At 44.4% G+C, this 14731-nt stretch overlaps 2 protein-coding genes across 3 annotated transcripts in view; both read right to left on the minus strand.

Moving 5' to 3' along the window:
- The window catches only part of LOC126355501 (cuticle protein 38-like), a 40428-nt gene extending 37973 nt beyond the window's left edge, over window positions 1-2455 (minus strand). Inside the window, exons 1-2 of one of the 2 annotated variants that reach the window (XM_050005837.1) lie at window positions 2361-2455; window positions 234-791 (exon numbers count right to left, since the gene is read on the minus strand). In XM_050005837.1, coding sequence (XP_049861794.1) covers window positions 363-791; window positions 2361-2372 — 441 coding nt within the window. In that variant the 5' untranslated portion in view covers window positions 2373-2455 and the 3' untranslated portion in view covers window positions 234-362. Of the gene's footprint in view, window positions 1-233; window positions 792-2360 lie in introns of those variants that run through there. The other variant, XM_050005835.1, reaches the window with a different exon arrangement.
- A 6693-nt stretch (window positions 2456-9148) lies between these two features.
- On the minus strand, window positions 9149-11620 carry LOC126355514 (cuticle protein 16.5-like). Its single transcript, XM_050005854.1, has 2 exons — window positions 11549-11620; window positions 9149-9706 (listed from the first exon to the last, which is right to left on the minus strand). The coding sequence occupies exons 1-2, from the start codon at window positions 11558-11560 to the stop codon at window positions 9278-9280; spliced, it is 441 nt and encodes a 146-aa protein (XP_049861811.1). The 5' UTR covers window positions 11561-11620; the 3' UTR covers window positions 9149-9277.
- Between the last annotated feature and the right edge of the window lie 3111 nt (window positions 11621-14731).

Raw genomic sequence — 14731 nt, forward strand, 5'->3', positions numbered from 1 at the left:
ATCAGGTGACTCATATCCCACGGATCTCCCTCGTTAATCCTGGTAGGCAGCCTAGAGAACAGCAAGAGCCCCGGGAGCCGCCGCTAGGTGAGATGTGGCGACTACAGCCGCAGTAAGGTCGGCGACCAGTACGGAGACGGCGTTCAATACAAAGCTCTTAGTTTTATTTTATTTGTATACTTGATTGGTAAATGAGGTATAAAACCGTGTATGAAAACAAGATACTGGCAAAATTAATAAAACACAGTTTATTTAGAAGAGATTTGTACAACAGTCAGTAATACAATAGCCTCTTGAGCAGTGAAGGCGTTGAACAACGGCACATTCTAGCAACGCTACAGAACAGCCTTCGTTGGGACGACTTAACCATGGTAAGCAGCCTTGGCAGCCAGGAAGGCAGCCCCAGGACCACCATAGACAGCGGGGGCGACGGCGGCGACAGCAGGGGCGGCGACAACGGCTGGGGCAGCGTAGGCGCCGTAGGCGGCGGCAGAGGCGGCGGCGAGGGCGGCACCGTTGATGGCGGCGTCGCGGGCCCTCGTCTGGGCGACGGCGGCCAGGTGGGCGCCCCTGGCCGCGGCCACGTCAGGGGTGTCCAGGTTGTAGCCGCCTGGCCCGACGACGATGTTGGCCGGGCCGTAGGCGGCGAGGCCAGGGTGGATGCCGCCCACATAGACAGGGGCGGGCTGGACGGCGGCAGCGAGGCCTGCGGCGTAGGCGGGGGCGGCGACGCCCGCTCCCAGGAAGCCGGGCTTGGCCAGGGCCACGGCCACGACAGCACTCAGGACGATCTGAAAGAGAAACGTTATTCTTGTATAATGCAAAATATCCCAATTATTTTCATTCTACTTTGCATTTAAATCATTAGTTTAACCTCACTCGCAAGCTAAAAGCTATACCTTCGATAATAGACTAAGATCAAAATTATGTTACTAAATGCTGCCACTTTTTACAAAAAGACAAAATGGTTCTCAAACAAAGATATCAGCAGTTTGTCCTAACTTGTTAAGGTGGCGAGAGTGCTCTCGTGTGGCATCTGCTGTTGATTCCTGCGATGTGGTACCATTCTCATAAGTAGTGCAGTATTGTTATGTGAGAAGAGGTCTATGACGGTAGTGAGTGGTCAGCATTGTTTCCATAACTATTGTAACACTATTACTATGTATATAATTGCTGTAACTAGCCCAGGTGAGTGCTGTCGATCATGTTTTGTGTAGTCCGTCTCCATTACCTGAGTGGTCAGTGCGACGCAACGCCACGCAAATGGGCCCAGGTTCGATTCACGCCTGGGACACGAGATTTTCTCCGCTCAGAGACTGGATATTGTGTTGTTCTCATTATTTTATCCCCATAACCGACGCGCAACTCGCCCAATGTGACGTCGAATGCAGTAAGTACTTTGCCTCGGCGGCTGAACTTCTCCCCATGAGGGACTCCAGGCCAACAATGTCGTACGCTCATTTCCATGCTTTTTGTAATCGTAAACGATTTGCTCACAGTACACAGTTGTTAAGTGTTATTTGCAAATTGTACATCACAGGAATAGCACACTATAAAAAGAGAGTAAGCAAATTTTATAAACTTGCGGTACCTATGTTCAACATTTAAGAAGACTAGATACTTTAAATACTGAATTGTTACAGATCCTATGTAAGATCTCATTGTTTTGTGGAGTTTTATTCTGATCTCCTTTACCTCACTAATTTATCACACATTCCACTTTCGTATTCTTCGCCCTCCTCCTTTCTGACAAAGTCATATCACTAGCTATTCTTCAGCATCCCTGCTCCAAGGTACTTGCAACTAAAACATTGTTTCAAACAACTGTATTCTTTCATTTAATGACAACTGCTGTTCTAGTAGGACCATTTCAGGAAATCTCAGTCTCTGTAGGTACAGCAACTACACTACCAAAACAAAATTTTTAAATAGCTTTTCCTGAAAGTCTCCATCACATTACCTGCCCCGTTTCATTAGAAAAGTAACGACACTTTTTTATTTACAGAAACATTCCAGATGTTTCTATTTCCTTTTTGATAACCTTAATGTAATCTGAAAAATAGATGAACAGCAGTCCAAAGGTACTATAATGTGAAACTGGTTGGGTTTAAATCACATAGAGTCATGTAATGGGACCAGTATCGATTCCATTCCGTTGTCAACTGTCTCTTCTGTAAGTCATCTACATGATCCAGTGCAGCTGTACAGCTGATTACAGTACAAAACTACCTGATCCGCTGAAACCGAGACTGTTTCGAAAATATGAGTTTATTTGTGAAAGACAGGCAGGTCCTTAGCGCATTCCTCGCGCTGTCCTAGAAACTCCACTGTTACAACACACCACGGTCAACCACACTCACCAGGCACTTCATGTTGGTGGTAGAGGTTTCTAGACTGCGTCTGCTGCTGTTGCTCCTGCTGCTGCTCCTACTGGACTGTGCCGACGTCTGCAGATGGCCCGTATATATACCCAGGAGGTCGGCGGCAGAGGTTCGTGAAAGTAGTGCAGCCGACCTTCCGCTGCTCGGCCTGAACCACTGAATGACGCCCAAGCCGGTAGTTGCGCTATCGCATTCCTGGTGTGCCGGACAGCTTCATGTACCGTGTCTACTTTTATACCCGTATTCACTACATATGAGAGACTCAAAAATATATTGTGAAACCCCAAACGTCTAACTTATCTTTGATATCAGTCGTTAATAGTAATTCACGCACTTGGTCCACCACTTTGGGCGAGTATTCAGCAGCTAATAGTTTCAATTATTGTACAGGACGAGCTAAGATGCTGCCCGATCGTGGGGTTGTTGTTTCACATCCTGAGCATCCCCTGAAAAAATTAACTGACGTGCCAGTCATGAAGAACTAAATAAACGGGTGATGGAGAAATTCTAACGAAGACCTTTACGAGATGAAGGAGTACAATGGATCAAAAGGAAATTTCGAGACAAGGTGATGGCATTGACCAAGTACACAGTGACAATGCTACATACGTCGTTAGTAACATGGTGAGTGTTACTCACTGTTATTGGTGATCTGAAGATTAAAAAAACATACAGTTTTTATTACGAGAATTTCCTACATTAGGAAAAACTTGTTCGATTTACAGCAACTAATAACATATGAATAACTAAATACTAAAGTATTTCTTGGATAAAAAACGAATCAAGTATCATAAATACTACTTCGACGGCAGTACGAACAAAAAAACAGCAGCTAGAATAGCCAAATACCAATGAGCTTTGTGGCTCAAGTGACATGTCCGGATAGTGACGTGTGTTACGGTTCCGCTGTCGGGATTCTTCCTGTTGAAATTATAAAGCCCAAACCAAATTTAACTATATAAATATTGCCACACAAATATAGCAGACTTGCTTTTTATCAGTACTAGCAAATTTCCTACATAAACCTGTTGGCAAAGTTTTAACTTTTCCTTGTTGTTTTCGTCTATGTGTAGTTTCTCCACTCATCACCTCCATGAATTACGTCTCATTTGGGGAATATTTTTACATCCGATTACATCTTATTGTTTCTTATTCTGGATAGTTTAGGTAGTTAACGAGCTCTTTTGACAGACACAAAGGATAGAAGAAGAGTAGAAAACAGTGCATAAAACTAAGGAAAGTAACAGCACTACAACAATGTGGAGTCCTATGGACACAACTGCACGTATTCACTAAACGGTAGTGACGCCCTGGGGATTCATTTCTCATGAATGATCGCTTCTCTACTATGTCGCCTGGGTCCCACAATTCGTGGTGCTTATCACAATATTTAGTTCCTCCTGACAGTAGTCAGGTTACCGTTTACCAATATCCATCAATCTGTTCAAGATATCCCATAATCCCTCACATCAACCAACATCTCTTCTGATAACGCAAATTCTCTACCAACACTTAAACAGTCTTTTATGATTCGCTAATCATTTCCTCACCATATTTATTCAAACTTTGCTTAGACCTTCTACCACAGTTTGGATATGTCCGAGAAACTTTCATTATATCACTCTCTCTCTATCGTCGAACCAGTACACATTTAATATTTCTGTGGTAAGTTCCTTAAAATATTTGTACCTCTCTGGAGTATATGCCCCTTTTAAGCTAACACAACTCATTCTTTTTGAGGAGTCACATGCAACTGGACTCCTGACGGTAATTACAACAGAAGCTGAATTTACTTCTACACTGAGATCAACAGCTATGTTGTCAGTGTTATTACCTATATGTACCTGCATTGCTGAGATATTAAATTATTTTTATCCCCAACCCTCCCTTGTTCTTTGAATTATATATTAATATCTTCTGCTGCTGACGGCCTTTGATATATATAAACGGGGACAGGTGAAAATGTGTGCCCCGCAGGGAGTAGAACTTGGATCTCCTCCTTACATGGCAGACGTTGTATCCAACTTTTTTTTTTACTCAACGGTCGAGCCAAGAGGCGAATGACAGGAGACAAACTCGTAACATCTGCAAATCGTTCTCGAAATTAATTTTTCCAATTACTGACACGTATTCATGAAATCTAGCACTTTCGTGGACCAGTCCAAGAGTGGGGAATTGTGCAGTGTTTTCTGTCAATAGCTGGCTCTCTCAAAGCGCAATCTTCCTTTCAAAGGCATTTACTTTTTCCAAAAATGTCAGAAATTAAACGATTTTCACCTTGCAAACTGACGTTCTGGGTGCTCACGTGAGACGTTATGTCCACGACAAATGCCAGGTCTGATATCCAGGGTCTTCCAACATAGGTTCACTTTTTCCCTTCTCATGTATGAATGTTACTATGACCGAACGCAAATCAAACAATATTTTCAGCATTTTACCTCGACTGAGCCAGGGTACTTCCATATAGAAAGGTATGTCGCCGTACTCCACTCCTAATTCCTCCAAGAACCGCCGAAACTGGCGATGCGTAAGCCGATGTGTCTTCAGATAGTTTACAGTACGCAAAACAGTGTGCATGACGTTTTCTAACGTTACTGATTTTGCACAAAGCGTCTCTCGATGCAGAATGCAGTGAATTCCATACAACGTCTCGTCTGTGCACCCTAGCTTTTTTCGCCTCCGTACTCTGAGTCCTCTGTGATGGTCTTCCATTGATGGTGCTTCATCTGTGGTCACTGAGACTAACCGATTCCAGTCCATACCGACACGATCAATCGCTTGTTCGACAGCTTGGAGTAAGTCCGCACCTGTAGTAGTTCCTTTGAAAGGTATTAAGTCCAAAACGTTCTCTGTTACACAAAGTGCGTTATGGACACCTCATATATATATCACAACATGGGCTGTATCTGTAAGATCTGTTGCTTCATCGAGCGCAACAGAGAAAGCAACGAAGTCTTTAGCCCTATTTATTGGCTGCCTGTATACATCGCCGGCCATAGCACTGATACGTCTTGTCACTGTTTATTTGGGTAGACTGATTTATTGAAACCTGCTAACGTTCGTGGGACTCACAAGTTCTGCAGCATCAGTCAGACACCCTTTCACAAAATCCCCTTCGGAAAAGGGTTTCCCAGATTGTGCAATTTTTTAATGCAATTTTAAAACTTGCTCGCAGTGAAGATTTAGTATGGTTGTCATTCTGGAAAACTGAAAACAGTACATTGTACAGCGTACAGTAATACAGACATAAATGTAACACAAGAAACTAAGAGTTCAAGAAGTATCAGTTACTTTGACGTACAGTAAAACCTAGTCGATGGGTCTCATCCATTTTCTTAAGGACATTTAATTTTGCTTGCCGTTCTTCACTGTTGAGTACACTACACGCATCTTTGTGATATGTATCGTAGTGTCTTTCAATTGAAAACTTACGCTGGCAGCCTATTATTCGGCGGCACAGCAAACATGTGAGTTTTCGCCAACGGCTACAAAAAAGAATTGCAGTTTCCAGTCATTTTTAAACGACTGAGAACATAGTTCTCCCGTCCTTTGCTTTTTCACAGTACCTGCCATTTCTCAGTACTTCTCTGTTAAGGTTACGGTCTCCAGGGATAAACGAGACTGGGTATGTTGCGCTCTTGCTTGCACCACATAAACAGGGAAGTGGAGCCGCCGCCGTTCATTTAGGTCACATGTCTAACAACAGATGTCGCTGTCGCACACGTGCGCACATGTGCAGCACTTGCGCACGTCTGCACACTGTGCAGCGTTTGGTCGGCCCTGTTCTAGTACAAGTAAGCGACACATAAGTGACTGCCGCTGAAATGTAAACAGCAGCGAGCGCGTGTGCTCCGCGGGCGGAAAACAAATTACACGTCCGCAATGCACGGCGGCGAATGCCGGACTGACTGAGCCACCGAGGGCATAGAGGAGAGTGCGACTGCAGGCACTATCTGGCGCACACCTCCCGCAGGACTCACATTCTAGCCTTATATTTCCGTACACCACATTCGTAGTGTCCCTACCCAACACACTCATTACTCGTGGAAGACAATCTTACCATGTTCCGTAGGATGTTCGGGTAATATCTGTACATCCCCACAGAAGAGGAAGGTCATGGCCGCTATTGCCAGTATACTCATATGGATATGGTGTCTGTTCTTTCGGGGATGTCCGAAGTCCCCTTCCACTTTCATCCACTTTTGATAGTTCGTCAGGTCGTGTCTTGTGTACATAATTTCATTGTAATTCAGTACTGTGTTACCAGTGAGATGTGGAGAAGGGGTGAACAAACTGTGTTATTTTACTTTTCAATGCTCATTCCTCATTCAACCCCAAGCGCCCTCATTGTTTCAGCAATTATGTTTATGTGATTCACTTTTGATTTCTTCTGATGGGTCGTTTGATGTGGAATGGCATGGAATGTGTCGCGTGCTCATATGTTAGAGGAAGCTTTCATAAAGGTGCCTGTGGAATCACACGCTGTAGTTAACTTCAATTTTTTTTCCATGGATAGTAAATCAGGAATGAGAGGTCAACGGAGTGTACAGTTGTACGGGTGTGGAAGGCCATGGTTGGTAGGAAGTCAATTCCCCCGCCACTTACTGAAGGCGGACTGATCTTTGGTGTCACTGTGTTTGGCACTGGGATGCTGGCATTCCAGTTGCCTTTAGTATGTGCTGTACAAATTTTGCTCATGACGATGGTATATCATATGGAATATTTGGACTGTATTACGCATTAATTCATTCCTCTTTAGGAAGGACTACGAGTAAATGAGGTTTCGGTAAGTGAGATTTCAAGTATCAGAAAGTAGCCATCTTTTGATTGCATTTACTTAGAAGTTTAATTTCTTTACACTGTCGAGGCAGCCTAGACCGCAGTATATGACAAAAAGGGGTTTTAACACAGGGACATATAGACAGACAGAGAGACGGACAGACAGACAACATAGTGATCTTATAAGGGTTCCGTTTTTATTGACTGATGTGCACAACCCTCAGAGTGCTGTATTACACTCGTAACCGAGTAATCGAAAAACTGCTCTCGGTGGAACAGGGTTAGGCGTAGCGCCGTATAACGAACCTGCCTTGGTCTCGGGTAAGTGGGAGATGTGTCTCAGAGCTGGATAGTGACAGATGGTGACGCGAGACTGGACGCGCACGTAGTTTATGTATCAGCCGATAGAGGACAGTATTGGATAGGGGGACTGTGATTTTACTTTCGATTGTGCTCACTAGAGTGCACTAAAGTAATATAATGCTTTTTAAAAACTGTTCTCGTATTTTCATAAAGTTTTATTGTGTCTTTTTGTGTATTTAAAATGTTATAAATGTGTTTTAGCAGTATGAATCATGCGTGAGTGTGATTTAAGGTTAATATAAAGATAATTGTTAAACGAGTTGTGTAGTAGGACTTAGTGTGGGAACGTTTCGAAGAAGTATGGATAAGGACAAAGGGTATTTTTGTAGAATAGATTTGTAAAGTAAGTTTATGGTAAAGGGAAAGTTAATTCAGGTATAAATAACAATAGTAAATAACTTTATGCATAAGCAAAACTTCGCCATATTAGATAATTACGTCGGTAAAAAGTGCAGTCGTTAGGTTTACTATTTTGCGATTGGTTACTGATAAAATGCGTGGATTGACGCGGAGAATGTTGTTTTGCTATTGGCTGTTGATTAAACTGACCAATGGTAAAGCAGTATTCTTCGCGCGCCTTGATCTGCTGGTAGAGAACACTTAGAGTATTCCAGAGAAGAGTGGGAGACAAGCCATGAAACAGTCCGGACGTGTGTAATAGTAGTTCCGATGGAAACGATAAATTGCCCGATCTAGCAGTGTTTCATACAACAGAAGTGTGGTAAAGTGACGGCATAATTAATCCAATGGGCGTGTAGAAATTTCGGAATTTTTGAGTGAAGTTTGTGACGAGGAAAGACATATATTCCGCGTAGCATATTGAGCATGTCGGTGGCTAAAAACTGTGACTGCATTTGGCTTCGACAGACTTAATATTTGGCGAGCATTGTCAATCAAAAACAATCAGTATTTTGGTAGCTATTGCGTTTTCGGAATATGCAACACCATAAACATGCTAACATGAGTGAAAGGGATTGTGAGTGACTGTGTTAAGACTAGCACGGGCTTGGCAGTGATACTTGTTCACCAAAGTTTCAGAATTAATAAATTAATGACAAAATTTCCAACCTTTCATTTCGTTTGAAAACTTCCTCCCGTAACATAGATTAGTGACTTTAATTTCAGCCTGGTTCACGTCGAAGTACAGTAGGTTTAACTCGACTTCCCTACGCACGATCTGCTGAGACAATGTTCACAGGTAGGTGCAGGTTCGGCGTAAAGGGACGGAAAGAACCGCACCGCCTCACGTGGTGCATCGGTGCTGGGAAACACTAAACCCTTAGTATGTTGTATCCGCGCTTGAGAGAATGGTTAGGTTAAAGAGTGATTCTAAATGGTTGGTAAGAAGTAAACAAAACGTTTTCTTTTCTTCACTTATTAGGGTAGTCAGTGGGATCAGGGATTTCCCTCAGATCTCCCTCGTTAACCCTGGCAGGAAGCTTAGAGAGCAGAGAAGAGCCCCGGGATCCGCCACCAAACCAGATACGGCGACGAAAGCCTCAGTGGGGTCGGCGATCGTTGCGGAGATGGCGCTCAATTCACCGCCCATAGTTTCATTTCATGTGTATATCTGATTAGTAAATAAGGTATAAAACCGTGTATCAAAACAAGATAGTAGCAAATTTAATAAAAAAGAGGGTTTATTGAGAAGAGATTTGTACAACAGACAGCATTACAATAGCCTCCTGAGCAGCGAGAGCATTGAACAACGGCACAGTATGGCAGTTCTACAGAAAATCCTTGGTTATTACAGGTTAACCATGGTAAGCAGCCTTGGCAGCCAGGAAGGCAGCCCCAGGACCACCATAGACAGCTGGGGCGACGGCGGCGACGGCAGGGGCGGCGACCACGGCTGGGGCAGCGTAGGCGCCGTAGGCGGCGGCAGAGGCGGCGGCGAGGGCGGCGCCGTTGATGGCGGCGTCGCGGGCCCTCGTCTGGGCGACGGCGGCCAGGTGGGCGCCCCTGGCGGCGGCCACGTCAGGGGTGTCCAGGTTGTAGCCGCCGGGCCCGACGACGATGTTGGCCGGGCCGTAGGCGGCGAGGCCGGGGTGGATGCCGCCCACATAGACAGGGGCTGGCTGGACGGCGGCAGCGAGGCCTGCGGCGTAGGCGGGGGCGGCGACGCCCGCCCCCAGGAAGCCGGGCTTGGCCAGGGCCACGGCCACGACAGCACTCAGGACGATCTGAAAGGGAAACGTTATTCTTGTATAATGCAAAATCTCTTAATTATTTTCATTCTACTTTACATTTAAATCATCAGTTTATCCCTATTCTCTAGCTAAAAACTGAACCTTCGATAATAGCCTAAGAGCCAAAGTATGTTTGTATATGCTGTCACTTTTTACAAAAAGACGAACTTTTTCTCAAACACAGATGTCAGCGGTTTGTCCTAACTTGTTACATTGGCGAGATTGCTCTTGTGTGCCATCTGCTGCTGACTTCTACTATGTGGTAACATTCTCATAAGTAGTGCAGTACGGTCAAGTGAGAAGAGGGCTATGACTGTAATGAGTGATCAGTAATATTTTTTTAACTAGTGTAACTCTGCTTCTATGTGTATAAGATAAATGCTGAAACTAACCCAGGTGAGTGCTGTCGATCATGTTATGTGTAGTCCGTCACCATTAGTTGAGTGGTCGGCGCGGACGGGATGCCATGCCAAGAAGCCCGGGTTCGATTCCCGGCTGGGGCAAGAGACTTTCTCCGCTCTGGGTCTGGGTGTTGTGTTGTTTTCATCATCATTTCATCCCCGTCTCCGACGTGCTAGTCGCCCAATGAGGCGTCGAATGCTATAAGTACTTGCCGAACTTATCCGAATGGGGGGATTCACGGCCCACAATGCTGTAGCTCATTTCAATGCTTTGTGTAATCGTAAACGAAATGCGCACAGTACACAGCTGTTAAGTGTTATTTGCAATCTCTACATCACAGGAATATCACACGACAATATGAGAGTAAGCAAATTTCATAATCTTGCTGTACCTACATCCGTCATTGATCTCTTTACGTTATCGATATTTTTATTACCGTCCGCCACAAGCTTTGTAGGAAAAGTGCAAACTGGAATCTAGAAAACTAGATACTTAAGCGCTGAATTCTTACAGATCCTACGTAAGATATCTTTCTTTTGTGGAGTTTTATCCTGATCTGCTTTACCTCATTTATTTATCATACATTACACTTTCTTATTCTTCACCCTACTACTTTCTGACAAATTCATAGTACTGGATATCCTTCAGCATCCCTGCTACAAAGTACTTGTAAGTAAGACACTGTCTCAAAAAATTGTATTCTTGCATTTAATGACAAATATTCTAGTAGGACCATTCTGCAAGAAATCACAGTCTCAGTAGGTACAGCAACTACTCTGATAACACAAAATCTTAAATAGTGTTTATACGAAGGTCTCTGTCAAACTGGGGTGGCCGAGCGGTTCTAGGCGCTACAGTTTGGAACCGCGCGACCGCTACAGTCGTAGGTTCGAATCATGCCTCGGGCATGGATGTGTGTGATGTCCTGAGGTTAGTTAGGTTTAAGTAGTTCTACGTTCTAGGAGACTGATGACTTCAGAATTTAAGTCCCATAGTGCTCAGAGACATTGGAACCATTAGATTCCCCGTTGCATTAGTAACATAACAACGCTTTTTTATTTACAGTAACATTGCAGCTCTTTCTGTTTCCTTGTGGATAAACTTATCGTCATGGTTCTGACCTTTCAGAGATGAAAAATAAATGAACAGCCGTTTAAAGGTTCTATCAAGTGAAACTGGTTGGCTTTAAATCACATAGAGTCGTGTAATGCGACGCAGTATCGATTCCATTGCGTTGTCAACTGTCTCTTCTGTAAGTTATCTACATGATACAGTGCAGCTGTACACCTAATTACAGTACAAGACTACCTGATGCACTGAAACCGAGACTGTTTCGAAAATATGAATTCATTTGTGAAAGTCAGGCAGGTCGTTAGCGCATTCCTCGCGCTATCCTAGAAACTCCACTGTTACTCCACAGTGAAGCGCACTCACCAGGCACTTCATGTTGGTGGTAGAGGTATCTAGACTGCGTCTGCTGCTGTTGCTCCTGCTGCTGCTCCTGCTGGACTGTGCCGACGTCTGCAGATGACCCGTATATATACCCAGGAGGTCGGCGGCAGAGGTTCGTGAAAGTAGTGCAGCCGACCTTCCGCTGCTCGGCCTGAACCACAGAATGACGCCCAAGCCGGTAGTTGCGCTATCGCATTCCTGGTGTGCCAGACAGCTTCATGTACCGTACCTACGTTTATACCCGTATTCACTACATATGAGAGGCTTAGAAGTATACTTGAATTATTGAGTACGAAAAACATTTCTTGGAAATAAAACGAATCAAGTATCAGAAATACCACTGCTACAGCAGTATGAATAAAAAAATGACTGTAAACAAACAGGAACTAGTATAGTGAAATACAAAGAGCTTTGTGGCTCAAGTGACCTGTCCGGATAGTGACGTGTACTCGTATTAGGGTTCCGCTGCCGGGATTCATCATTATTCCTGTTCAAATTACTAAGCCCAAACCAAATTTAACTACATAAATATTGCCACACAACTATACAAGCCTTGCTTTTTATCGGTACTCCCAAATTTACTGCATAAACCTGTTCATAAACTTTTAGCTTATCCTTGTTGTTTTAGTCGATTAGTAATTTATCCATTCATATTCATCACCAACAATTATGTCTCATTTGGAGAATAATTTCATATCCGATTACATCTTCTTGATTCTTATTATGGATAGTTTAGGTAGTTAACGAGTTGTTTTGACAGATAAAAAGGATAAAAGAAGAGCAGGAAGCAGTGCTGAAACTAATGAAAGAAACACCTCTGCAACAGCTTGGGGTCCTATGCACGCAACTGCACATATTCACTAAACGGTAGTGAACGCCCTAGGGTTTCCTTTCTCATGAATTATCTCTTCTCTGCTACTTCGCCTCGGGGGCCACAATTCGTGGTGTTTATCACAGTATTTAGTTCCTCCCGACAGTAGTGAGGTTACCGTTTACCAATATCCATCAGTCTGTTCAAGATATCCCATAATCACTCACATCAACCAACATCTCTTCCGATAATGCAAATTCTCTACCAACACTTAAACTGTATTACTTCTTTTCCATATGATGTCTGTCTTTTATAATTTACTAATCATTTCCTCACCATATTTATTCAAACTTTGCTTAGACCTCCGACCACAGTTTGGATATGTCCGACAAACTTTCATTATATCAGTCTCTCTCTATCGTCGAACCAGTACATATTCAATAATTCTGTGGTAAGTTCCTTAAAATATTTCTACCTCTGTGGAGTATATGTCCCTTTTAAACTAACACAACGTCTTCTAAACTTATACTTTTTGAGCAGTCACAGGTAACTGGACTCCTGACGTTATTTACAACAGAAGCTGAATTTACTTCTACACTGAGATCAACGGCTATGTTGTCAGTGTTTTTACTTATCTGCCCCTGTATTACTGAAGATACTAAATTATTGTTGTCCCCAACCCTCTCTTGTCCTTCGAATTATATATTAATGTCTTCAGCTGCTGACGGGCTTTGATATATATCAACGGGGACAGGTGAAAATGTGTGCACCCGCAGGGAGTCGAACATGGAATCTCCTGCTTACATGTCAGACGCTCTATTCATCTTTTTTTACCAGAAACTGGGTAAATGAACAAAATATCTAATTGGTACAAGCTTAAATACAACAGAAATCTCATCCGAAAGCGTGTTCTGGTACAGTGCATAAAAGAAAGGAGGCGCGTGTCCATGCACCTACTCCACTGTGCGTTAGGATAATGAAAGTAGCGTTGAGAGTCTCAGATGTCACCAGGGGGGGAAGGGGGTGGGAGGGTGCGGAGTGCTGTGTGAAACCATCCAGCTGAGTCGGGGTGACGTAAAGATTGCGTGTAGGTAATTGGTGGAAAAGGCGCAGTAGCGCGGTAGGTGCTCAACTCCACTGTGGGCGGTTTGTAAGTACTGACAGAAATCCAGGCGTGATTTTTCGCCATCATTTTGCATGTAGTTGATCATCCATCCCTTGACCCATACAATCGGATGATTTTTGGTGGCGGGGGAATAAGTATCCTCACGTTGGTTACAAGTCCATGGGTCAATCGAATTCGGCGGAACGCGGAGGTAACGGGGAACGAACTGTCGGCCAGGTTTCCAGACGTCACTGGTGGCAGCACAAGTCAGTTGGTGGACATCGTCATCCATGAGGTGACAAATGGAACAAAGTGGAGAGTCCGTTAGTCCGACGGCGTGAAGACATTTATTTCTGGCGAATTTTCCACTTGCGACGTGGTACCATGTTGCCCAGACCTTGGAGGGAAGAAAAGGCTGGTGGACATGAGGCCAAACCTAGGTCCCCGCAAGGACGGATGTCTGAGTTCGATATTGTGGCTGGATATGTAACAAAGCAGTGGGGTGTAAAAATCTTTAGGTCGTGGAGAGCGCGTGGTCGGTAAGTGTGTGTGAGTATAAATGAAGTCAATGATGAAATTAGAAATGTGCGAAAGATGGTGCTTGATATGTCCGACTGGTACTGGTGGTGTTATGGTCGCGGGCACAAGAATTTCCAGCAAGCTGCGCGTAAGGGAGGTGCCCCCGTGCCACTGCTTGAGCATGGTGGACACTTACAAAGACACCGCGCGGAGTCGCAAATTGACAAGGCCAATGCCCCCCGCTCGCGGGGGAAGGGTGAGCGTGTCGTACCGGACCTTAAAGAGCGTACCGGTCGTAACGAAGTATCCGAAGGTATCCTGGACGCTGCTTCCAATTGTTGAAGGGAGGGGTAAGACATGTGCAATGTGGACCATTCTGGACGCCACATGTTGATTCAGGTATTGGACACGATGTATAGAATCGAGTCGACGGAGGAGAGTTTGTCGCACTGCCGTGCGGATAATTTGAGTCCACGCCGAGAATTGATGGCAGCGGAGCGGTTCACGGTGGAGGTGGAAATGATACCAAAGTATCGATGTTTTTGTACACACGGGAGAGGTGCTAAGTCGTCGTGTGACTGGCCGCGTCCAATGGACATCGCGGATTTACCCACATTCATTTTACGGCGCGGTGCAGTTCCGTACGTTGATATCAACGTGTTTCATTCCGTGAGCGGACGAAGAGGGGGAGATCGTCCTCATACGCACGTCATAAAAAAATGTGCTGTCG

This window comes from Schistocerca gregaria, chromosome 3 (genome assembly GCF_023897955.1).
Source record: "Schistocerca gregaria isolate iqSchGreg1 chromosome 3, iqSchGreg1.2, whole genome shotgun sequence".
NCBI lineage: Eukaryota > Metazoa > Arthropoda > Insecta > Orthoptera > Acrididae > Schistocerca > Schistocerca gregaria.